This window comes from Musa acuminata, chromosome BXJ2-9 (genome assembly GCF_036884655.1).
Source record: "Musa acuminata AAA Group cultivar baxijiao chromosome BXJ2-9, Cavendish_Baxijiao_AAA, whole genome shotgun sequence".
NCBI lineage: Eukaryota > Viridiplantae > Streptophyta > Magnoliopsida > Zingiberales > Musaceae > Musa > Musa acuminata.
The window spans coordinates 48,625,131-48,652,202 of NC_088346.1; the positions used below are offsets into that span (position 1 = coordinate 48,625,131).

Sequence of the window (27,072 nt, forward strand, 5' to 3'; positions counted from 1 at the left end):
TACAATCACAGTGAGTTAAAAACTAACAGTCGAATGACATTTTAGATGATGTCAACCAATTTTCTATATTTTGCAAGAATGTGTGCATTATGTTAAATTTAGATATAGAGAGGCAATACACAATATACTTTTTTTAAAGGATCTTCAAATATAACAGTCTATGATTATTTGCAACCATCCCCTCATTTTAAAGGTCAACTACGTTCGACACACCGACCTCATTTGCTTCGCTGCCGTAAAGCACGAGGCGAAGTGTTCGACCGCTCCTTGTTACTGTATAGAAACCACACCTCTCTCTCTCTCTCTTCTCTTCGTCGTGTCCAAAGTTTAGATGTGTCAGCAGACATACCATAACCACATGAACTATTTCTTCCGTAGGGACCAACAGTTTGCAACAAAGAAGCAGTTCAGGATAAACTCAAAACACTTTAACATCTAAAGCAGGATGGATTGTCAGAAAACACAGGCTTCTTCAATGCAAAAGTCACCTATTTCCACAACATGTTAGAAAATTTTAATGGCTACTGTCTTTGGCCGGGAGAGGCGAAGGCCGTGGATTCATGATAGGAACAGAACACAAATCTCTGGGACACAAAGTTGGAAAAGTAGCAGAGTTTTCAAAAGAAACACTGATGATTGAAAGAAAAAAAAGAGAAAAGAGCTAATTTAGCTGCAGAACAATTTTCATGGTCCAGTTGTACCGGACCTTAAGAACCCGTAGTTGCCTGAGACTTGTTGAGGATGACACCCTCATATTTGACTTGGAACCACTTCATTGCATCCTCCTTGGCGACACGGTTCTGAATGCCAACTCGTGACTTGCATCGACGGCGACGACTCACACGATAGCCAGCACGCTCCAATACAACATAGAAATCCATACCATAGATACCAGTTGAGGGATCATACCTGAAAAAGTAAGATAACACATTCATAGAATAATAAAATGAGCAAACACAAATTTTTTTTAACATGCGAAGAATATCATGATTCGTGACTATGCTAATCCAATCCTTAACTTGGACATATGTGCAAGCCATGGTGCAAATCTATAATTCTATTTGAGGACTTTAACGTACCAATTTTAATTTTAGTTTTTACAATAATTCAAGTTTGATTTATGTGCCCTTAGCTATAACCTTTACCAAAGGATGCTCTATCAGGGTTTCAAACCCAACCAAGTCTCCAGAGATTATTTTCAATAACTTTTCTTCTTTTCTCATCAAAGAAAGCTTTTGACCAAAAAAAATAAAGTAAATGTTGATTAACCAGCATCTTAATCTCAAACAAGGATGCCATGCTACATGCAACTTATCAATGCGCATATCATGCCTAACTATAGATAGCAGCAGCATGTTACGCACATAACCAGCACAGCATGACATTGTCAAAACGTACCATGACGAGTTCCATGCTGTGTGGATGATGACACATGCTCAAGCCATAGCACAAATCAATAACTGCTCATGCTATCGATCAATTACTATGGATGGACATGTTTGCCTACTTCACAACTTTTTAATCTATCCTCAAGTTTTTTTCTCCTTTCTACATTGCTCTCCTTTAATCAGAAATTTCTAAATAAAACCTAAGACTGAAGTTTTGTGTGAACCATGTGTAGGTTTCCCAGGCAATGCACTGATGGAAAATAGAAAATGAAGGAATCTTTGGTCACATAGAGGGGGAACTAACAAATTGAGAGTGGACTGTAAGCATCACTATTAAAGAACAATCATGTCCGAAACATGGGAAGTTGGATCCAAATGATAATCTTAAGTTTCTTTAGTACAGAATGACTAAGCTAAAGAAAAAAAGAGTACCCAGGACTAAGCTCAAATAGAAAGAAAATGGATAATCTGCTCCTGATATTCTAAAAAAGTGCAACAAAATATAAGAGCAAATAAAATTTATTGTTTAATTGCTCTAAATGTTTATTATTATTCACTCAGAATATTCATGAGCAACCTGGTAAAGAACACTAATTCTCCAAACCACTGACATAACAGTAACAGTTAGTATGTACATTCAGAAACACTGATTTGCAACAGGTATATTTCCTACACATACTTTCAGAGTTCAAATTTAAATGGGTCATGTTCCCCATTGTCAGATCTGTACCCCAAAGGTAAGCTTAATCAACTTAAAGGTTAAATTCTAACAAAGATGACACACAACAAATAAATATAGACACACAAGTTCAGATTCTTCTAGTGTATATCTATGGTTTTGAAAGGAAAATTAACAATGACAACTAAAAAAACTGCTTACTTAATTCCAAGATCAATATGCTCTTGTATGCCAAATCCAAAGCAACCAGTGTCACTGAAGTTTCTCCTTGACAGCTCGTATTCCTTAACTTTTAGTCTACTTTCTAGAAGTTGCATTGCCTTGTCACCTCTTACTGTTACATAGCACGCGATCTTCTCATTACGCCTGATTCCAAATGACCGGACAGTATACCTTAGAACAATCTAAAAAATACTCATTTAATGCACGTTATTCTTCAACAAAAGTACCCTTTGAGAACACTGGTGTCTGTCCACTTAGCTGCTCCAAAACCTACAAAAGCAGAGGTAACTAGACCCATAAGCAAACAATTTAAACACAGTATAGATTAAGAATAAAAACCCTGTATGCTTATCAACAAACAACCAAGAACTTAAAAAGAATTTAACAATGCAGCACATATAAGATTGATCGACTTCAGATCAAGACTGTTTACGTACCTTGTTATTTACGAACTAAATACATAGAAGATAGCCACTCAAAACTACATTAGCTACAACTGCAGATGAGCCTTTCTGATAGGCGAGGAGATTTTTGAGCATTAGCAAATACTAGAACTTGCATATGCATTGCAGAGACATGTCAATATTGTACTTAGAACATTCACAAGGCCAGGAGAGCGACTAAAAAAAACATACTATCATAAAGATTACAACTTTCAGCTTTGATTTTTCAATATACATTGATTAAATCTCAGCCCAATAAAAAATCGAAATCAGGACATCAAAATCAGATTTTGACACAGAAAAATCAACGACCAACTCATATATAAGGCAAAATCTAGAAATGCAAACAGTCAAAAGTGATCCGCCAAATGAGTTCGATCGACCTGATAACCGATTAATATAGAGAGCCAAGATAACACCTTAGCGGCCCTCGTGAGACGATCGCCACTCTCGGCAACGGAGATGTTGAGGACGAGCTTCTGGACCTTGATCTCCCTCATCGGGTTCGACAGCTTCTTCTCGGAATCCCGCAAAGGGAAGAGGCGGAGAACGATTTCATCAGAGCAGCTTTTCATCAGAAGAAAAGCTCGATAAAGCGATTGATATGATCCAGCATTACAACCATTGCGAGAAGAGAAGAGAGATCGACGCGGGTAGAGTGGCGTAGTCCATTAGCGAAACAGCTCGCGTGGCGGAAGATCCAGTAAGGGTTTTCGGCTGCTCCTGGCCGCCGCCAAAACAACGAAAATGCCACTGCGAAGCTACTTAGCTTCCTATGGACCAAATTGGGATCCTCCAAAGGGGCACAAGAAAAAATTGACCCAAACAGTGTTTGACTCTCTCAAGATGGGGTTTGTGAGCATTTGAATTTTTTTAGATGAAATATTATGGGCAACAAATCAAAAATAAATCATCTCTTGAATTAGATTCTTTATACTATAAGAAAAATAAACCATCTCTTGAATCAAACCAAATCTACCAAAGTAAGAAAACTTTGGAGCATTCAAGCAGTTTTCCCCTTACATAACACATCTTAAAATCCTAGAATATATAATACATATGGCATTTATAGAGTATTCAATACTTAATTCCTATTTTTTTCCTTCAAGTAAAGAAATATTTCCAAATATGGATTCTTTATTGATTGCAAATAAAGTTTTTATTAATCAAAAATACATATCAATCCTAACATTAAGACTAAAAATGTCACATAATGCTTGCTCAGGAGCATCTCCATGAATGCCTTTTACCAGGAAACCAAGAGATCTCAAATCTTTATAGAACACTGGAGAGGAGCACCCAACTGGAACATCTAGGAGAATGTTCCACCCCCAGCAAACCCAGGTGCAAAGATAAAGCTCCTTTGGCTGCCATGACTTGGACATAAAGATGATTCCTTTGGGCTATGTTCCATTTCCTTTCCAGATTTATAGAGGTTGACACATGATTAAGTAGATGGTTCGAATCAATGTAATCCTACATTCATGCACCAACGCATGCAGCAATGTGTACATCAATGTTGAGACCAAGCATTTGTTGAAGTGCATCAATGGATGAGAAAGTTTTGGTGCTGTTAAAGAAAAATAGAACCATGCAAAAATTGTTAGTTCAACAATCAGATAATCATAAAAATAAAAGATATTGGTTCGATAAATCAAGTATTAAGTAAAAACTTTACGGTATAATATGACAGTAATGAAGAACTTTGACTTCCTATAGGGAAGAAAGCTCCTGAAGCATGCTGGAAGCATATCCTGCAGCATATCCAGATATGATCTATGGCGCCGCGTACTATAAATGATGAACTCGAGCCGCAGGGAAAGCAGGAAAGAGGAGGAAGGAAGACGCCGTGAAGAGGGTGGGTGTGAGAATGACAGTGCAGTTCTCCTCTTGGCAAGGAGTCCAAGCAGGTGCAGATGCATGTGCCTCCTCCCTCTCTTGCCAAAGGAGAATTGCCCTGCCATTTTCCCCCACTGTCCATCTCATCTGGCAAGGAGGAGGTGTCTTCTTGCTCATATCATCATCTGCTCATGATCATAGGCAACAAGTAAAGCCATCCCAGTATTTGCTTGAATCTTTGACTATGTTTTGAACTAGTATTTAGTGCAATCTTTTTCTATTTTTCCAAATGAAATCATTGCGTAGCCATCATAGTAACCGATTCATAAGACAGAAAGATGTTAGATAGCTTAGTTGGTAAAGATTTTGATAGAGTATTGTAAGATCCATAAAAAAAAATTATCTTTTTGTTTATTTATCTGCATACAGCAGCCATATGACCAATCGAGCAAAGCCATAACAAAGATACTGTTTCAGTTCATAGTCAATGCGATATATAAATTAACATAAAAGAATTTGATACTTATTTTGAATCTGAAAATAATTATATATAGAGGAGATTTTTTTGTTGTTATGGGAGTGAGATAACATAAGAGGAATTTAGCTGACTTGATTTCTCACAGATTTATCTTGGAGGAGGATTCACTAGTTGGATAAGCTTTACAGGGCTCCAAGTCTCCTCCTTTCTTCCTGCATGACCATCACCACAGTCCCAACACTGGGGGGGGCACCAACTTGAGCTCATCTCAAGTCTTAACCATTATCTTCACAGGCTGAGACTGAGAACTGTTTTCCTTTCTCCGTTTTGCCTCGTCTTGATGCTTCTTTCCCTTCGGCTTCTCGTACTTGCATAGCTCCCGTCCTCCTTAGGGTTTGGCGAGCATCGGCGACGACTTCGACGCGTATTGCCAGTATCTCCGAGGCAGAAAACTCGGGATACATCGTACGTGATTTGTCCTTATGCAACCAAGTAATGTTGGATATCTGCAGCAGCTTCTCATGTAAACAAAAGAAGCTGCAGCAGTTTGTACGTATTTTGCTGTTCCTTTGTATACGTTAAAAAGGGATGAACACAAAGATTTAGAGATCGACCATTATATTGGAGAAATTAACATGAGGATCTTAAATTACATACATGAAGGCAATAATAACATGGAGTGACCCGAACTTGGATGTCTCATTAATCGAGCTGGGATTAAGCTGCTAATTATAAATGTGACGACGACTGGAGGTAGCAACAGAGTAATAATCAAAACACTCATTAATTGTTGCAATACTCCATGTGGAAAGTAAGTTGACAGCCATGGCATTGCATGACAGAAGTTTGCTGCAACTCCAGATGATGCTGGATGTGTAAAGAAGCCTTGTTCATTTGGCAGTATCCATTGTATCTATCTCAACCCTCAGTCTGCTACTCTATGCACTGAGATCAATAATGCTTGCATGAATGCTGCACTTGTGTCACCAGTAGATGCAAATGACCGAGAGGATGGAAGTCTTCAGATTCATTTTGAGAATCAAACCAACATATAGCTGCAGATCACATACTCCATCGTGTATATATCTATGTTTAGACCTTGGACTGGAAGCTGCTAATTTCTCTTCAGCTGCTCTCACATGAAGCAAACTGGCATTGAATTGTGTTACAGAGGGTTCCTCTTATGCATCCCTTGTAATGAAGGATAGCAAAGGATGCTTTCTTTACCTAAAAGTTGAAAGAAACGTAGATTGCAGATAAAGTAATTAGAGCTCAGCGACCTCCAACTTTCTACCTTTCAGAAGCACCAGAAGACCTACGGCCATGAACAAGAAGAGTTGTTGGTACACACGCAAGACCCATATGCAACTGCTTGTTGAAGGTCGTGGTCTCCATGGAGGCTCACCTTGTTCCATCGCTTACGGCGTCGATCTCCTTTGGCGCACGCAAGGGGGGACGAGCTCGCTGACGCGGGGAGCGGCACCGGCGGCGACCACAGGCTGCTCTTCTCGTACTCGAAGTCGAACTCCGACGTGTCCGGGAACTTGGTCAGGAGTGCGTCCGAGACCCGTCTCGAGACCAGTTGGACGATTGCCATAGGCGAGGCTACTTCCTCAGGCGGAGTTATCATCACCTGTGAGTCGGACATCGAGGAAGGGTAAGAGAAGAGAGCAGTGTTCTCTGCATTTTAGGTAAGGGGAAAAGGCCAAGAAAGATGAGACCGGAGGGTGGTTGAAGTGGAGGTTGGAGGCGAAAAGGACGTGGATGTCGGTATGCGCATATGTTCTACATGGTGAGGAAAGTGGTAATCATCATCATTCATGTGGAAACAGGTTTGCTGGTAAAGATCTGAGCTGAGGCTTTCCTGGTTTTGTTTGTTCCTTTGGTGCTGATCTCCCATCTCGTTTAGCTGTATTGGAATCTGTGGATCTGCCTCTCGTTGGCGTTCTCTCACATCTGTGGATTAATCGATTGAGTATTTTTTGTTCCTCAATCAAGTTAGAAAGATAGGAAAAAATATATCTTGTCATAATACAATCATAACTTAGAGAGCCTCAACGAGTTAATGATGACGACCCACCAAAATAATAGTGAGTCATCACTGATCAAGATCCTCAACATATTAGTTTGAGGACGATTGGAAGCAAGAAAAGGTGAGAGAGGAGAACAAGCTATAATTTGGACAATGCAAAAGGAGCTTCTCTCAAATGAATTCACTAAAAAACTAACTCATTTGTTTGTATGAATGTGAACAAGTTTAATACTCTAACATTCTTTTCATCTTAAAGTTATTGTGTCAAATTTCATTCGAAAATATTTAAAAACTCTAACTTTTAAGGACTTTATAAGAATATCGATTACTTATTCATTTATTCTTATGTGGATGTATTTAGATCTCTCATGATATATTAGATTTTTTGCTAAGGTAATAGTCAATTTATTACCAACATAAATCTCGACTGACTTATTATCACAAGAAAGTGTTGCTATATATTCTACTTCAGATAGAGTAATGATAAATTATTTTTTAGAAGATTATATAAATATAATTATTTAAAAAATATATATAAATCCCATTGTACTTTTCTGATTGTCATAACTTCCGACCCAATCACTATCACTAAATCTAACTCTAAACTTTAGATTATGAATAAAATATGTCATAGTCAATTGTCCCTTTAATATATCATAAATTTTTTTTAATGACTTTTAAATGAGATGCGTTAAGAGCTTCCAAATATCTACTTATTAAGCCAATTATAAATTATGCATATCAAATATCTTAAATATCTATCAAGACTTTTGTAATAAGTTAAATTAATTGATTTACCTTCTCCTTCTTTAGTTAGCTTGGTGTCACATTCAATAGCTGTATCAATTGGTTGGCAATTCTCTTCTTCAATATCTTTTTTACCTAGCTTGCTTATGAAATAAACGTCCCTTTATTGCTTTGTTTGATCTTAATGTTCAAGAAATAAGTGCTGAGGTGTAAGTCCGTCATCTTATTTTTCCTCATAGAATTCTTAAATTCTTTGATCACGGAGGAATTGTTGCCGGTAAATATTAGATCATATATATATATATATATATATATATATATATATAGAGAGAGAGAGAGAGAGAGAGAGAGAGAGAGAGAGCAAGCATGTTGATAAGGGAACTTAAAAAAATCACCTTAGGTAAAGTATGTGCCAATTCGAGAATTTCATACTCGAATTATAAAAATAAGGATTGTTGCACATAAATCTCTTCTTGAAGATATTCATTTTAAGAAATACCGATTTGATATCAATTTAAAAGATATTTTATTTCAATTGATTAGTGAAGGAGATGAGTAGTATTATTGTCTCCATCGGAATTACTAATGCAAATATCTTTTTATAGTCCATTCCATACTAGTTGAGCTATATGTTTCTACACTTCTCTTTATACATTCGTTTCGAATATCTCTTTTAACTCCACCTTTGGGCAGTATAATAAATTACCATATATTATTTTTATTAATGGTATGCATCTCTTCGTTCATAGCATTTCTTTATTTTTCTTTTTTATAAGCCTCTTCAAAGATTAATAGAATATAATATATAAAAAAAATAAAATAAAAAAAAGATCATCATAATTAGTATTGGTGGGTACCTATCAAGATAAAGCCTACAAATTTAATTGACCTTGGCGATGATTCATCTAATATCAATGTTAAAGCGTTAGAAGAGATTGAGCAATATAATATATATGTAGACCCAATATTATATGTCACCATTAAAGACACTCAAGATAAGTATAGTTTTACGAGAGATAATGTGAATGGAATAGTAATTGACATTCTATAAGTTCTTAACACGATAGAGAAAAATCATTGAGGATGATGATGATAAAATGCTAGTAGATAAGGATGCATCAAGAGTAATTGTATATATCACGCAAAATTTTATATTATAGTTGTTATTAATCCTTTTTATCTTAATTTTTATTAAAAATGTTTATTTTTATTACAGGAACAAGTGAAGAATTAAGGCATAATATCTTGAACTTGCATCAACTAATAATCTATTAAGTGAAGATATTGTTTCTCAAGTATTAGGACAAGAGAAATCAAGATATATCTGATGTTATGCCATAGGACAATCTCCTACCAATGATGTACTATGATTTTTATATAAATTGATAGGGTTGATGAAAGAATATAGTCTTCTTTTTGTGAATTGTAAGCTATTTTTATGGTTAGTAGTATCATAATTAATTTATATACTATTTTTATGGATAAAGCTATCAATTTATGTTGTCTAATAATATCATAAATATATGAATTATTACTGTGATTGTTCTTTATAGGTTAAAAATATATATTACCACAGTTGAATAACTATAATAATAACGAAACTATTATTGTAGATTTTATTTGTAGGATAAAAGTATTTATTACTGTAACTACAAACCACAGTAATATGTAAATTATTACTATGATTTTCATTTGTAAAGAAAAAATAAATTACCATAGTAATAATATATAGACATGAATATGTGATTGTAAAATCTAAGATTATATATGTCATGATGGCATTTATTGTCACGATTTATGTAAAAATATAATTTGTTATAGTGGAGGATGTCATGGTTGTTAGCCCAATGGCATGGTGGAGAGCTCATCCTATAACCCAAAAATAAGAACATCTTATGGTACAGCTCAGAATGTTATTGGGCTAATTATTACTCATTTAATTGGTTATCTTCAGCGTCTCACTCTTTATATTTTAAAATATTATATCAACATTCTAAAATATCTAGATCAATTTATTTTAATGTTATCAATTTTATCGATGAAAATATGAAAACAAAGAATAAAAAGATAATTTTAACGTTTGGTGATAGAAGATATCGATGGTGGAAGACGACGATTCCATTTGTGTCGACACCGACGTAGTGGCCTGGTCGCCTCCCATAATGATAAGGTCTGCTCTCACCATGATGGCACTCGCCTCTATGAGGAGTGCACTGCCAACCTCATCGTTGCCCGCCTCGTGCCGCTTTGCATCTGCGTCGACATTGATGCAATTACCGAGCATCTACGACGAAGATAGTGGTGGCCACTACAATGTCTATGGTGAAGATGGTGATCACCTCACCACTGACCCGTTCAATGGATCCGAGCCTTGAGCCGAAGCTGGGGTCGTTGGAGCTCCTATCGCTCCCCCCGTTGTCGTGTTAGTTCCGTCACCACTCTCGTCGAGTGGCCCTTTTGCTACTTTACATTTACATTGGCATTGATGCAGTTGCCGAGCAATGAAAGGGTAGCTTAGCATCGCATCGGCATCGATATAGATGCAGAGCGACGTTACTTGATAACTATGTCAACGTCAATGCAGATGCGTTAGATGTTGTTTGGGCTAGGCTAGTGGTCAAGGAAACCCAATGATCCGGTTCGATGGAGGTGGACCGTGGCATCCACGACGGAGCATACTGTCTTGTAGGAGCTATATAAGTCGAAGAGCCGGAACTGATCGACGATGGACGCCACCCTCTATGGTGCGACATCGGGCACTAACTAGAGCTCATCCATGTCGTTGCCATCGTGCGGGAGGCCATTGAAGCATATGGCGAGTGTGGCTATGAATAGGTTAGAGGAGGCGACTGAGCACTTATTGCACATGGTGGAGAGTTTCAAGTGGGAGCAGATCAAGGGAGGGAGGGAGAGGAGGGGTAAGCAGAGGCATCTTGAGCTGCAACAGAGTGGGAGAGGGATTTGGGAATTCTGAGGCATTACTCCTAAAAAAAATAGGATGATAGAGGAGTTTTGAGCGACAATTGTATCGGTTTCGACACATATGTAGAGTGGCACAGGGCGAGCGACGATACGATCGGTGGCACACTCCTTATGTAGGTGAGTGACGTCGTGGTGAGAGCATATCTTATTGTTGTCAGAGACGACCAAGCAACTGCATCAGTATCGACGCCAACGATACTATAGTCCGAATGTAAAATTATCTTTTTACCTTTTATTTTTATTTTTTTAATCAGTAAAACTGATATTATTAGAGTAAATGAATATATATATTTTATTTTTATAATTATAGGAATGTAAATATAATTTTTTAAAGTGTAAACATCCAAACATAACTAATTAGGATGGATGGGTAACAAGTAATTAACCCAAATGCTCTATGACCACCGTCACAATTCACATGAATAAAAGAATTCTATGGCAAATGATGAACATCCTATAGCACAGGCACTTGTACGGCCATGGACACAGAAACCACAGATGCATCCCCGCTTCCGAAGCTTGAACCCCTCGATGATTCGCATGTCATGAACGCTGGTGACTCGCATCTCCGGCACATCCTAACGAGTAACGCAGCCTTCCTTCTCGCTCGCTTTGTCCCTGTGAACGAGATGGCCTGTATCAGCCCACCCAACGCCGGCATCCTCGCTACTCTCCGGGTAACTGGTAAACCACCGCGCCGGCACAACTCCTGCAACGCCGCGACCGCATTCTCCTTCCCCTTTGGAGTTCCCCTCGTCATCAGTCCCACAAGATTCGTGATCGCAGCGTCCTCGCTCCCGACTGCCTCAGCCACGATGGGCTGCCTCACGAGCAATTGGAGAGCAGCCGCAGCCTCTTCGGCGACGCTCTCATCTCTCAGTGCTCCAACCAATGCGAGCACTGCCCCCAGGTCCAACATCCGACACCAGCATTCCGGATGCGTCGACAGATTGAACAACGCCATCACTGCGTCTCTCTTCCCTCGCGTGCTTCCCTGCATCAGCAGATTGGTCAATCCCGCCACTGCACCCTGCTGGTCCACGATCTTTTTCTTGAAGTCGTGAACTGCCGACAGGCTGAACAAGGTGGCTGCCGCGTTCTCCCTCGCCTCTGCAGTCAACCCATGCATCAAGACGTGAACCGTCAGTCTCAAACACCCTTCTTCTTCCATGATTCTTCTCTTGTTACCGTCGTGAATGGATATGTTCAGTATTGAGGTCACCGCGTTTTCTTGAGCGATCGGATGCGATGACTGGAAGAGCCTGCAGAGCAGGGGGATTGCCCCTGCCTCCGCAATGAATAACCTGTTCTCCTTCCTGGTCCTCGCCAGCAACCGGAGTTCGCGGGCAGCGACGGCCTTCGACTCCTGTGAACCAGCTGATAGCTGCCGTACTAGAATTCTTGCCGTGGCTTTGTCTGCTTCGATTGCGGCTTTGCTGGTGCATGCTGCCGCGAGGCTCTCAACAGAAACTTCAGCTCCATCAGGAGCTTCGATTTGGATCCCGTGGGCGGCGCACCATTGACAGATCAAGCTCCTGAGTGCTCTGTTAGGCACGAGGCCGCCATTCGCGAGAGTCTGGCCGGAATTTGGGCAAGTGCGATGGCCTTCAACGATCCAATGGGTGATGGAGGCGCAATCGTAGGTCTGGCCAGTGGAGACGACCACAGGATCTTTCATCAGGTCCAGCGAAATCGGGCAGCACAAGTCCTTGGGGATCGTCAAGGATAAATCGCTGCTGCCCTGACTCGAAGATCGCTTCCTCGATGCCTTCTTTTGATCGCCGCAAGAACTCTCGACCTCCATTTCCTGGAACCCAAACAGCAAGAATCTACAGTACCGGGTGAGCGCGACGACTCCGATGACGACGGATAGGTCCATGTCCTCCTCCTGATTAGAGATCTGTTCTTCCAGTAACTCGATCTCCGCACAGCAAGCACTGGCGTTCCCTATCCCCAGACCGTCGACGTACGTGCTCCGAAGGTCCGCCGGATCCGGCGCCTCACCGTCATCGAACCGGGCCAAGAAAGAATGGATTTTGCGTCGGAGTTTTTCGTCGTGGGGGTCGACGAAGAGGTTGGATCGCCTACACTGCCGCCGGAGGAGCTCTACCTGCTCGCGGACGTCCTCGGCGAGGCAGAGGTCATCGAGGGGGAGGACGTCGAGCAGCGTGGCCAGCTCCCGAGCGAGGTCGTGGAAGTTGCTGGACACCTGGGGGTTCCTCAACAGAAGCCAGAGCCGGCTCGACTCGGAGCAGTACTCTAGGAGGAGCTTGGCCCTATAGACGAAGATGTAGAGCTCCCCAAGGCAGAACGCCGCCGAGGGGGGAAGCCGGGGTGGGTGGGGGTAGGAGGACTCCTCGAGGGACTCCAAGAAGGCGGCGAGGACCCGGAGCCGGCGGACGAGGGACGTAGCGTTGCGGCGCTGGAACGGGACGAGGGAGCGAGCGGCGGCGGCGTCCGAGGAGAGGACGGCGATGGCACGGACGAGGGCGGCGTCGGTGAGGTCGCCGGGGGCGAAGAACGCGCCGGAGAGGGGGTACCGCAGGCGGCGGGCGGCGACGAAAGCCATGGGGGAGCACATAGCGCCGGAGCTCGATGGCCCTCCGGGCTGAGATCCCACGATCACGGAAATTGGGTTCTTCTTCGGTGGTGGACGGCTTAACCTTGTTGTTGTTGTTGTTGTTGGATGGGCGATTCCAAGGTTTCTTAAATGGAGATGCTTGCGCCTTGCGGCCACTAAACAGGGGTGGAGGGCGGCGGAATACCGCGTCCCGACTTCTTTGCGGTGGAAACGAAGGACGCGGCCGACCGCAGTGGCCGGTGCACAGGGACATATTTGACTTTTAATTCGTACGCTTGCTGTGATGGTACACACAGAGGGGTAATTTTGGGATTTCATTCGAAATTTCTTCCGCGATTCCCTTCCCATTCAATTAATCTGCATAGTTTACGGGCAATGATCTGAACCAGTGATTCTAATTGTCAACTCTCAGTCACACAATTCCAATCAAACTTTGCCTTCTTCCAAGTCATTCTGTCATCTTCACCTCTCTTGACCGGCGATTTAGAACTCGGTTCTACACCACAACATTATTTTCTTCTCGTCTGTTCTTCTGCGGAGGCGAAAGAATTCAAAAGCAATAATTTAAATTCAGATTTGACCGTCCTTTTTGTTCAGATAAATAGTATGAAAATTGAGCAAAGAATCATTAGTTATAGGGAAAAATTGAAGAGATTAAAATTATTAGACCGAATAGTTCATCCACATATAATGTAAAAGATCTTCTTCATGTGTGGCATATTGCATCGGATACGCGAGTAGTCGATGGACCATCAATCAAATCAAACATATGAATGCCGATGCAAAGTCTCAGCAAGAACTGGTCGTTTTCTGGCTTGCCAAACCATATTGTGTATGAACAAGGAAGCAACCAGGAAACTTCTGGTATGTGTGGGTCAACTTCTTTTGCAAGGAAAATTTTGATCAGAAAGAAAAGTATAATTAGATTTCATTATAAGCACTAAATTCCTTTTTTTTTTTTGCATTCAAGTAGAAAACAAAATATTAAAAGAAGCAATCACGCATATGTAGAAAAATATAGATACAAAAATCAAAAAGTTAGACTTTGACGAGGGATCATTTGGTTGATCGATCGTTGATGTAACCTATATGTTCATTAGAAATTTTTCGTATTCAACGATGAGTGTATCCACACGATTTTATCCTTTTGGTGCATGCGAACTTCAAAAGACATCTTTAAGAATAAGAAAGACTCGACAAATTTATGAACCCTTGGTTCCATACTCCTCAACCAACGTGGGACTAAATGATCTTATGGAGCCCGTTAAATTGATAAGACCATTTAATCCTACATTGATTGAGGAGCATGAAAACCAAAAGCTCATCAATTCGTTAGGTCTCTTTTATTCTAGAAGTATCTTTTTAAATGATAAACTATAATTTCAAAAAGATGATATTCTTGATTTATCTAAAATTTACCGGAACTATTTAAGTATAAAATAAGAAAAAAAAATGACCACAAAAGCATCGTTCAAATCGACCAAAGCTACACAATTTTAGTTAATGGCTCTGTTTCCTCCTAGAAAATGAGAGGGTTTGCAAATACCTGCCCAAAGCAAGCAAAATGGGAAATACATGAACTCAAGAACAAAAAAGAGACCGCAAGTCACCCACTTTGCTTGGAAATTAATAAGGGTAATAAAAGCGACGAGACGCGCATGACGTCAGCAGTCCTAAATAAAGCCTCACACCCGCAGATCAACGCAGACCAGGGCGCCGATCGAGGCACACTGACGCCCTGCTCAAGCTCGGTTCTTCACGCCACGCCAACACCAATGGCAGACGCTACCAGCCTGCCCCCTGCAAACGGGCAAATTAGGAAACAGTAAGCTTCCCTATAAATATCCTCGCATTCTGAACGAAAAAAGAGGGGGACTGAAACTTCTACTTCTCCATCTAAAACCCACTCCACATCGACTGACTCGATCGTCGAAGGGGTCGGGCCGAGCTTCCGACCCGACCTTTGTGCAGGTACGAAGCTGACGACTTCCCGCTAGGCACCCAGGCGAGGAGCCGCCTCCCGGAGGAAACGGCGATCCCGTCCCGATCGGACCACCTCCTCATACCGCATCAGCGGACCCCAAGGCCACCTCGGGAAGATTCCCCGTCTTCCGGACCCGAACCGAGCCACGTCGGCCCCGAGGTCACTGCTCAAAGTTGTTCACCGTAACAGAAATAAAGAAAAGAAAATTCCCACAAAGTAAACAAAACTTGATTCCAGTAGATTAATTATGTATTCTGATCTAAAGTATTACCAAAAGCAGCACTCCTTTTGCATTGATGCAATCAATACTTAAACTAAATCCTCCTAATTAATCTTATCTTCGGTGTACTAATGCAATGCACCAAATGAAGGCAAACCTTAATAGATCCTACCAAAAAGAGATCTGCCTCCCATCTTTTCTAACTTGCCACCAACTGTTTCTATGGCCACTATTGCCCTCACCATCCCAATCCCATTCTTGGATAAACATCAGTGCTTCATCCATTTGGTTTTCTTCTTCAAAGCTTCTGACTTGGTTGTGCACAAGTAGTTTTGTCTTGGCTTGTGTACTGATTGTGCAAAGAGATCACAGCAGGAGCTGTTAGAGCTAGTCCAGAAAATTTATCAAAGGGTAATTTTGGTAATCCGACGAAAACAATAAAGCGGAAAGAATAAAAGTGACAAGAACACCATATTTACGTGGTTCGATCAATTAACCTTGACCTACATCTACGGACGAAAGAGGAGCAAATCACTACTATAAATGAGACTATTATAAATGCCTTAGGAAGATATTCCTAGACCATAAAACATCAAAAAATACTAAACAAGAAAAACCTTAACTATAAACCCAAATTATTTAACTGAGTATGAACTTAAACCCAAAGCAAACACTTAGGTTTTTCTTGTGGTGTCACGTGGTGCATCTGACTTCAAAGCCCAGACCCTTATTTATAGTTTCAATAGGAGATAACAAGCCTGATTTTTCCGATGTGGGACTATGGGACTTGCCAAACTAACAAATCTCCACCTTGGCATGTCCCAACAAAACTTGCTCCACCTTCTTCATAAAAGCCCCAACGGGCAATCACCAACAATGAACACCAACCAAGTCCAAGCACTGCTTGAACTTGTAAACCGGAAGAGGCTTCATAAGCATATCAACTGGATTATCCTTCGTATGAATTTTCTGAACAAGGATCTTTCTCTCAGCAATAGTATTCCATTTGCATCCAATAATTTTCTTACCCGAAGGCGGCTTCACAAGATCCCAAGTTCTATTCCGATGGAGAGATTCAATTTCTTCATTCATCGAAATCAACCACTTAGCGGAATTATCATAAAAAACTGCATCTGAGTAAGAAGTAGGCTCACCAACTTCACTTGTTTCTTCTACAACAGACAAAGCATATGCAACCAAATTTGCATATCTTTGTGGTGGTCGAATATCTCTCCGTGGTCTATCCTTGGCTATGGAATATTGCTCTTCCTCTGGATCATCTGCGTTAGTAGACTCGGGACCATCTACTGGCATTCTTTGAGTAGAAGAGTTCGACTGAAAAGAATTAGACCTACCAATCTCAAGCTCCACCTACTTTTGTGCACTATCATTTGTACAACTAGTAGATTCCTCTTTAAAAGATAACATAGATAATTCATCAAAAGTAACATCTCTACTGATTACAAATTTTGGGGATTTGGGATCAGAATACCATAATCTGTATCCTTTCGCCCTAGAAGCATACCCAAGGAAAATGCATTTTTTAGCTCGAGGCTCTAATTTTCCTTCATTTATATGCATGTATGCTGGACACCCAAAAATTTTTAAATCAGAGTAATCAGTAGGAGTACCTGACCAAACTTCCTCCAGAGTTTTAAAGTTAAGTGCTGCAGACGGAGCGCGGTTGACAACGTAACAGACCATATTAATTGCCTCTGCCCAAAAGTCCTTTGTCAACCCTACATTTGAGATCATACACCTTGCTCTCTCCAAAAGTGTTCTGTTCATACGTTCGGCCACACCATTTTGCTGAGGCGTCATCCTAACAGTGCGATGCCGAACGATTCCTTCATTTTTATAAAATTCATTAAAATCACCTTCATAAAATTCCATGTCATTATCTGTTCGAAGCCGCTTAATATGTTTACCTGTTTGCTTCTTAATCAAAGTCTTCCATTGTTTAAATGTTAGAAAAAACATCATTTTTATGCTTTAAAAAATAAACCCAAACTTTCGTGGAATAATCATCAATGAAAGTCAACATATACCTAGCACCACCCTTAGACTGAACTTGAGTTGGACCCCAAAGGTCTGAATGAATATAGTCAATAGTACCTTTCGTTTTGTGAACTGTCGAAGAAGTGAAGCTGACTCTTTTCTACTTTCCAAAAATGCATTGTTCACAAAAATCAAGTGGCCCAGTACTCTGTCCACAAAGTAGACCCCTTTTGCTCAATATGCTCAAACCTTTTTCGCTCATATGACCCAAACACATATGCCATAATTTGGTGATGTCAGAATCAGACAATGATGATGACGAAACTGCAACCGAACCTATGACAGTAGTTCCCTACAGAATATACAAGCTACTAGACCTACAAGCTTTCATAACAATAAGGGCACTTCTAGAAACTTTCATAACTCCACCTTCAGCTGTGTATTTACACCCAAGGGCCTCTAGGGTGCCTAAAGAGATGAGATTCTTTTTTAAATCAGAAACATGTCTAACATTAGTGAGCGTCCTCACAATACCATCATGCATTTTAATTCGGATTGTTCCTCTACCAACAACATCATATGCTGCATTATTGCCCATCAAAACAATTCCACCATTACAAGATTCATATGTGGAAAATAAATCTCTATTAGGACACATGTGATAAGAACAACCAGAATCTAAAATCCATTTATTTTTAGACATCGTCCTGTCATCAATAGCAGAGAAAATATTTTCAACATTCTCATCAGTTGCTACACTAGCTTCAACGGATTCAATAGTTTTCTCAATAAATTTTTCCTTTTGCTTTAATTTATTTTTCAATTTAAAGCAATCAGATTTAATGTGCCCTATTTTATGACAATATCTGCACTCCAAATTTCTATGTCTGGATTTAGATCTAGATTTAGATATATTATTATCAAATTCCCTTTTATCTGTTCTCCCCTTAACAACTAGACCTTCAACCTGATTCTCTCTACTTTCCCCAGTGATATCTCTGTCTATCTACTCCTTAGATTTTAGTGCAGATTTAATTTCCTCATACGAAATTATTTCTTTTCCATAAATCATAGTATTACAAAAATATTTAAAAGATTGGGGAAGAGAACACAAAAGTAACAGGGCCTTATCCTCATCATCAATTTTTGCATCTATATTCTCCAAATCCATAACCAAGGAATCAAACTTATCAAGATGTGAGAGTATAGATGTACCTTCAGTCATCCGAAACATATACAAACTCTTCTTTAAGTAGAGACGATTCTCTACTGTCCTCTTCATATACAAAGCTTTAAGCTTATCTCACATGCTCTTAGTTGTAGTCTCCGTAGCTACCTCCCGTAAAACCTCGTTAGAGAGATTTAGAATAATGCTGGATCGGGCCTTCTTATCTATACCCGTAAGATCTTCTTTTGACGTACCATCTAGAATGTTCTCAACTCCCTGTAATGCCAAATCAATTTCGTCTTGAACCAGAATGGTCTCCATCTTAAGTTGCCACATGCCGAATGATAGGGGTAAAAATGGCAACGCGCCACGTCAGGTAGACACACTGCCCGAGGAAGCAAGCGCTGATGCAGACTCGACATTTGCCGACGTCACCAGCCCTCAGCCAACCACCTCAGCTTTGACCTCGTGCGCTCGGTCGAGGCACAGGAGCACATCGACCGAGGCTCGCCATACCCTGCAGCAGCTCGGCCTCCCACGCAGCCCCAGTGGCAATGTCAGACGCCACCGAAGGTACAGTCCTGCCCTGCAAACGGGCACGTCAGGTAACACCCAAGCTCATCTATAAATACCCCTAAGTCCCAAACAAAAGGGGACGGACACAAGAAAGCACTTCTACTTCTCTTCCTCCGAAACCCCCTCCACATCTTTCTCTAACTTGGTCGTCGGAGGGGTCGGGTCGAGCACCCCGACCCGACCTGTGTGCAGGTGCGAAGACGGTGTCGCCTCTTCCCGGAGCTTCCCCCCGACCCGAACCGCCGATCTGCCGACCCGAGCCGCCGACCTGCCGCCCCGAACGACCGATCCCGAACCACGGTGCCGACCGCAGGGAGATCCCGAGGGACGTCGCCTAAGATCCCCGACATCTGGACCCCAGAACCAGCCGCGTCGGCCCCAAGGCCACGGCTTAAAAAGTTACTTACCGTAACAGATTGGCGCTAGAAGGAGGGCCCAGATGTCAGGTGACCAGCGAGTCCACCCTAGCGAATCCTCACCCGCTAGGTTCCCCGCCTCGGGGGAACACCCCCCGCACGACGGAGCCCGCGACGAACGCCCCGCAGCGGTAGCAGAGCGCTACTGGCAACTGTTCAATGACCCAGGCTTGACGCCTCCCGACGGCGCCCCTGCTGGCCTGCCATCAGTATCACCCGAGGCTTTCCATGACCTCGCCCATCAGGTCCGGACCCTAACCGGCATGATCCAGACCATCATCCCGATCGTCTCCCAATGGACCCCCTCGCACACGACTCGGCCCTCGCCACAACAGGAGACCCCTGTCCAGACTCACGTACCACTCCCTGAGCTCCCCGTCTCACCTCAGAACCCCGCAACTCGGCCGAGGAGCCGAGAAGCGGAAAACATGCCGAGTCGACCCGAGCCCAACGCTCCGACCGCTGACTCGACTAATGCCCTGCGGGCTCAGCTGCGCCTCGTCAGTCAAAGGCTTGACGAGGTACAACTGGAAGTCCGCAAGTCAAAAGGAGAGCCCGGGGTGGACGGACGTCAAGCATCCCCGTTCACCCCCGAGATACAAGAGCAGGCGATCCCGTCGCACTTCCGCCTTCCCTCCCTGGACGCGTACGACGGCGCCACCGACCCGACAGACCACGTGGCCGCCTTTCGCGCCCAGATGGCATTATTCGGAACTTCCGATGCCCTGATGTGTAGGACATTCCCCACGACTCTCCGGGGGCCGGCCCGCACATGGTACAGCGGCTTGAAGCCAGGGACCGTCGCCTCCTTCGACCAGCTCGCCAAAGATTTTCAGCTCAACTTCCTGGCGTATGCCCGACCCAAGCCATCCATGGCGTTGCTCCTCGGGCTCAATCAGAAGGAGGACGAGCCCCTCTCCCATTTCGTGAACCGATTTACGACCCAAATCCATGGACTGTCGGACGCTCACCCCTCTTTCTTGATGCAGGCATTTATGACAGGCCTCCGACCCTCCAGATTCTTCTGGTCGCTCGTGGAGCGACCCCCCACCGCGGTTCCCGAGATGCTCCAACGTGCTAGTCAGTTCATCGCAGCGGAGACTTGGATGGCCGGAAGGCGAGAGGAACACAAAAAGGTTAAGTCGGAGCCACCCCAACAGCAACCGCCCGCCGCCTCTCGACGAAAGTTGGACAGACCTGACCCAAGGCCCCCTCTTCCCGCCTTGAATTCTTCTCGGACTGAAATATTCCTACACGAGAAGGAGAAAGGACTGCTCAAAGACCCTCGCCCGATGAGGAACCCGCGGGAGCTCGCGGACCGATCAAGATATTGCCGATTCCATCGGCAGCACGGGCACGACACCGAGCAGTGCTACGAATTGAAGAGACAAATCGAGGAGCTCATCCTCAGGGGACACCTCGGCCAGTACCTGCGGCCGAATAAAGAACGGTCTCCTCGCCCGGAGGGCCCCGTCGAGCGGCACATCGACGTGATAGCCGGGGGTCCCGCATCAGGAGGAGGCTCTACGTCAGGCAGGAAGGCGTATGCTCGAGCCGCCCCCGAAGCCTCAGGGCACGAGCTGGAGCCCGAGATTACCTTTCCAACCGGAGCTACCGAGCAACCCGACCACGACGACGCCCTGGTAATATCCGCCAGGGTAGCCAACGCACATATGAGGAGGATCATGGTCGACACAGGGAGCTCGGCCGACATACTCTACCTCGACGCCTTTCAGAAGCTAGGCTTGGCCAGGAGAAACCTAAGCCCGATGTGCTCAGCGCTCACCGATTTTACGGGAGATTCAATATCGCCCTTGGGGTCCATTTCCTTGCCCTTGACCCTGGGGACCCCGCCGAGGTCGAAGACGGTGATGACCACTTTCCTGGTAGTCGACCTCCCTACCGGTTACAATGCCATACTCGGTCGGCCAACCCTCAACAAAGTCAGAGCGGTCGTCTCGACCTACTACCAGACCATCAAATTCCCGACTCACGATGGAGTCGGAGAAGCCACAGGAAGCCCCCAAGAATCCCGGCGGTGCTACCTTACCGCCGTATCATTGGGCAAGAAAACCAGGACCAAGTCACCCCTGGCAGATCCGCGGGAAACAAAAAGACTGACTCCTCATCCCCAGCCGACGGGATCCACCGTCGACATTCCCTTGGTAGAAGCCCGACCAGACCAGACCGTGAAGGTCGGATCCGAACTACCTGAGCAAGAACGGGAACAACTCGTCGGTCTCCTACGGGAAAATGCCGACGTCTTCGCCTGGTCCCCGTCGGACATGACAGGCGTCGACCCAGAGGTCGCGGAACACCACCTCAACATCCCGCCTGACGCCCGCCCGGTAAAGCAAAAGGCTCGATCCCAGGCTCCCGACCGACAGCGCGCAATACAAGAGGAGGTGGACCGGCTCCTGGGCGCGGGCTTCATAGAAGAAACCAAGTATCCCCAGTGGCTGTCCAATGTAGTCCTCGTGAAGAAACACAATGGAAGCTGGAGGATGTGTGTTGACTACACCAGTCTCAACGACGCATGCCCTAAAGACTGCTATCCCCTCCCGAGGATCGACCAGCTGATCGACGCGACAACCGGTCACGCACGACTCTCTTTTATGGATGCCTACTCAGGGTACAACCAGATTAGGATGGCACCCGGGGACAGAGAGCACACGGCCTTCCTTACCGATCAAGGCGTATACTTCTACAAAGTCATGCCGTTCGGGCTGAAAAATGCCGGGGCCACATATCAGAGGACGGTAAACAAGATGTTCTCCCATCAAATAGGGAGAAACATGGAGGTCTACGTAGACGATATGATCGTGAAAAGCCGGGAAGCCATAACACACCTTGCCGACCTAGCCGAGGCCTTCGCCACGCTACGCAGGTACGGCATGCGACTCAACCCCACAAAGTGCGCCTTCGGCGTCACCTCCGGGAAGTTCCTCGGGTTCATCGTGCACGAGAGAGGAATCGACGCTAACCCGGAGAAGGTTCAAGCTATAATCAATATGCAGTCTCCTCAAACGGTCAAAGACCTGCAGCGACTTAACGGAAGACTCGTCGCTCTGTCTCGCTTCCTCTCCCGATCAGGCGATCGCTGCCTCCCATTTTTCAAGGCGCTCAAGAGCCCGCGAAGCTTCCAGTGGACACCAGAATGCGAGGAGGCCTCCCCCGGCTCACCTCCGTCTCCCCGGGTGAGAAGCTGCGCCTCTACCTGGCGGCCTCCCAGCATGCGGTCAGCTCCGTCTTGGTCAAGGAAAGCTCCGGCCAACAACTCCCGATTTACTACGTCAGCCACATCCTAAGCGGGCCTGAGGAGCGCTACCCTCCAATAGAGAAACTCGCGCTCGCCCTGGTGCTCTCAGCTCGGAAGCTGCGCCCCTACTTCCAGGCACACCCGGTGGAAGTCATCACCGACCAACCCCTTCGGCAGGTCTTAACAAAATTTGATGTCGCTGGACGGCTCCTCAAATGGGCGGTGGAGCTCGGCGAACATGACATAAGCTACCTGCCCAGGACCGCCATCAAGGCCCAGGTGGCAGCTGACTTCATTGCGGAGCTGACACAGCTGGAGAACGCAGGCCCCGAGCAAGCTCCCGAAGCTTGGACCCTGCACGTTGACGGCTCGGCCAACCCAAAGGGCGCCGGCGCAGGGCTGGTCCTCCTCGCCCCCGATGGACGCTCGTTCGAGCGATCCCTTCGGTTCGGATTCAAAGCCACCAACAACGAGGCGGAGTACGAGGCGCTCCTGGCAGGGCTGGAACTGGCCCTCGAGATGCAGGTGGCCGCGATACGCGTCCTCACCGACTCACAACTTGTGGCCGAGCAGCTCAACGGCGGATACGAAGCTCGGGACACGACCATGGCGAAATACCTGGCACGGGTAAGAGACCTAACTGCCAAGTTTCGCTATTTCATATTGTCCAGCGTTCCGAGGGAAGAGAACGAGCGGGCCGACGCACTAGCTAAGCTGGCGTCGAAACCAGTCGCCGAAACACGACCAGAGATCGAGGAGCTCCCAACCCGCGCCGTCGAAATGACAACTACAGCCCCAGGCGACGCTCCGGCCACATGGGTACAAGAGTTGCTGCGCTTCAAGCAAGATGGAACCCTCCCCCTCGACGAAGTCGCGGCTCGGCGCCTGCGTCGCACGCACGCGTGGTACACCGTGGAGTGTGGGCGCCTCTATAAACGATCCTTCACCTACCCCCTCCTGCGATGCTTAGAGCCAGACGAAGCCCAGATGGTCCTAACAGAAACCCACGAGGGGATATGCGGAGAGCATATCGGCGGGCGAACCCTGGCGCACAAGGTACTCCGTCAAGGCTACTACTGGCCGACCATGTCCCAAGACGCCAAAGCCTACGTCCGGCGGTGCAGTTCGTGCCAGCAGCACGCCCGCACACCCCGACAGCCCGCGGCCCCGCTCAGCCCCATCGACTGCGCATGGCCATTCGCACAGTGGGGGTTGGACTTGCTCGGACCCTTCCCACCAGCCTCCGGACAGCGGAAGTACATAATTGTGAGGGTGGACTATTTCACGAAGTGGGTCGAGGCCGAACCGCTAGCTACAACCACGGAATATCAAATAGAGAAATTCGTGTGGAAGAACCTTGTGACTCGGTTCGGGTTGCCCAGGGCCATCATCACAGACAATGGACCTCAGTTCTCCAGCAGAAGATTCCAAGAATTCTGTGTCGATCATGGCATCCAGCTGAGATTCAGTTCGGTGGCCCACCCTCAGACCAACGGACTAGCGGAGGTGACCAACCGGACCATCCTGGACGGACTCAAAAGAAGAGTGACCGCGGCCTGATCGACCTGGACAGACGAACTCCCCAGCGTGTTGTGGTCGCTGCGCACCACCCCCAAAACCGCAACCGGAGAATCCCCTTACAGCCTCGCGTTCGGAACGGAGGCTGTCCTGCCGCCCGAAGTAGCCATCACCACCCTCCGAACACAAAGCTATGACGAGAAGGCTTCGGACGAAGGACTTCGAGTAGCCCTCGATCTGCTGGAAGAACGGCGCGCCAACGCACATGTGAGAGCCCTTTCGTACAAAAGGGCGGTCGCAAAGATTTACAACCGAAGGGTGCGACCCCGACCCATCAAACTAGGCGACCTGGTCCTGCGAAGGACCGAGGTCAGCAACCCGACCAAGGCACGAGGCAAGTTAGCCCCAAACTGGGAAGGCCCATACCGGGTGACAGAAGTCATTAGAATCGGAACATTCCGACTCACCACAATGGCAGGTCATCCCTTGCCAAGGACTTGGAACGCCCAAAATCTCAAAAAATACTTCCCGTGAAGAAAAATCCGGCTAAAGATGGAGCCAGGCCGAGACACAGACAACCTACTCGAAGGGAAAAACATGTTCATTCAAAAAGCGGGTTACATAGAGTACAAAAGATCATCACCCCTCAGGGGCATCCGGGCTGTCATCAAAGGGAACATCGGATGGCATGCCGACATCCAGGTCCTCGGGGAAGGAACCGAAGGGATCCTCCACAACCTCCGAGCCGGGATTACGCACCCTGAAACGAGCAAGGGCGACCCGATACCCATACTCGTAGGAAACCCGCCCGGTCCGAATAAGGCCGAGCTGGAATCCCGGGGAGCCTTTATAATCCTCGATCAGCTTCTTGTCCCTCCCCGGCCTCTGGCGGATCTCAGCATCAAGAGCCTCCGAAACTCCCCGTGCCTCGGCCCGCGACTCCTCAAGGCGCCGGAGCACCTCGAGGGAGTCCGCCCTTGCCGAGCGAGCCTCGGCCACCGACGCTCTCAGGCTCATCTGGAGCTCCGTATTTCGCCCCTCGGACGTCTCTAGCCGCATCTGGAGCTCCGCGGACCGCTCCGTAGATGCTTGGAGCTCCGACCGAAGGCGCACCGCCTCCGCCTCCAAATCCGAAGCGCGTCGCTCCGCCGCCGCAACAGCCTCAGGGCCCGCTCCAGCCCGAGCCTCGTCCGCCTGCTTCCGAAGCTCGGCATTGCGACTGCTCAGGGCAGCGATGACCCGTCCCGCATCACGGACGCGATCCATCAGCGCGGCGGCGTAATGGTTACCCTGGAGAAGCAAAAGGGTCAAAATCAGGCGCCCTAAAACGCACAAGCAGAAGGGCAAGACAACACTTACCCACAACAGCGACTTGGCGGACTTGCTAAGTAGAGTCTCAGAGGATAGAGTATATAAATCCCGAGCTATGTCGGGATGCAGCCCTCCGCGGACGAACCTGGCCGCACAATCACCATCGGCCCACACCCGGCTACCCCGGGTGAGACCGTCCCACCGGCCGACTAGCGGGTCAGTAGCAGCGCCGCGCGGAAGAGCGCCCACCTCCCGCGCCAAGTAAAGCTCGCCCGCCTCCCCGAGCGGAAGACAAAGGAGCTCGCGAATGGAGGGCTGGCGAGGCGCCCCCGTTGCCGCATGTCCACTCGGACCAGCCTCGCCCTCTGTCTGACTCCTCGCGGCATGCTCCGTCGGCGCCACCACGCCCTCAGCCCCCGTCGGCACCATGACACCTCCCGCTGAGGCCATCACCACCTCAGGACCGTCGCTCGAAAGCACCCGCGCCTTCTTCCTAGGCCGACCGGCCTCGACGTCCACGGGGGCCTCGCTTGCTCCCGCCCGGGTGACAGAAGGCGAGCGGTCCGAAGCAACCGCAGGAGCCTCTACCCCTCGAAGGGCCTCAAGACGCACCATCTCTGCAAGAAAAAGCCAAAAACGACAATCAGCTAAGCGGGCGACCCATGAGCGAAAAAGAACTCCTAAAATCGCCCCAAGGGGTATACCTAGAGACACCGGGCTGAGACCTGCCTCCGCCAACCACCGCTCGGACATGTTTCGAATGGCTCGAGAGACCGGGAGGATCTCTCTAAGCCTCTGGAGTCCTCGGCGCCCCTCGTCGTCCAAAACTGGGACGGTGTTATCTATTACACGCGCCCCCCAGCGAACCCCAAAACCCCAATCTCCCGGGTGACTGACGAAGAAGAAACGCTCCTTCCACCCCTTGTTGCTGGAAGGGGCCCCGCTCACCCGAAAGCCCGCTCGGGCGGACAGGTAGTAACCCCCCGACCCCTTAGTAAGACGAAAGCAAGAAAGGAAGAGGTCACGGGTCGGGGTTATGCGGGCATAGTGACACTCTCCCAGAAACGCCGCCAGGTAGCGCCACGAGTTCGGCGCCATCTGAGACGGGGAGATACGCCACCAGGAAACACACGAGGTTATGACGGGGTGGAAGGGAAGGCGCAGCCCGGCCTCAAAAGCGTCTATAGTAAGGGCGAAGCCCCTAGGGATTGGGTCATATGCCCGTTGATCG

General features: G+C 46.2%; 3 protein-coding genes across 5 annotated transcripts; 1 reads left to right on the top strand and 2 right to left on the bottom strand.

The window, feature by feature from the left end:
• Positions 1-504: 504 nt before the first annotated feature.
• LOC103999313 (large ribosomal subunit protein uL5-like) lies at positions 505-3,504 on the bottom strand. Of its 3 annotated transcripts, none has more exons than XM_065127362.1 (4): positions 3,116-3,504; positions 2,517-2,559; positions 2,269-2,401; positions 505-909 (listed from the first exon to the last, which is right to left on the bottom strand). In XM_065127362.1, exons 1-4 carry the CDS (start codon positions 3,305-3,307, stop codon positions 708-710), a joined length of 570 nt encoding a protein of 189 aa, XP_064983434.1. In that variant the 5' UTR covers positions 3,308-3,504; the 3' UTR covers positions 505-707. The 3 variants fall into 3 exon arrangements, with proteins under 3 accessions (XP_064983434.1, XP_064983436.1, XP_064983435.1); XM_065127364.1 differs by having other exon boundaries at positions 2,269-2,471; positions 2,509-2,559; positions 3,152-3,503; XM_065127363.1 differs by having other exon boundaries at positions 3,152-3,501.
• A 7,669-nt stretch (positions 3,505-11,173) lies between these two features.
• On the bottom strand, positions 11,174-13,756 carry LOC135623788 (U-box domain-containing protein 17-like). The gene has a single exon (XM_065127132.1). The coding sequence runs from the start codon at positions 13,737-13,739 to the stop codon at positions 11,265-11,267; it is 2,475 nt and encodes an 824-aa protein (XP_064983204.1). The 5' UTR covers positions 13,740-13,756; the 3' UTR covers positions 11,174-11,264.
• Positions 13,757-19,776: 6,020 nt separating this feature from the next.
• LOC135622112 (uncharacterized) lies at positions 19,777-24,572 on the top strand. The gene is made up of 2 exons (XM_065123752.1): positions 19,777-22,769; positions 22,847-24,572. Exons 1-2 carry the CDS (start codon positions 19,777-19,779, stop codon positions 24,570-24,572), a joined length of 4,719 nt encoding a protein of 1,572 aa, XP_064979824.1.
• Positions 24,573-27,072: the final 2,500 nt, after the last annotated feature.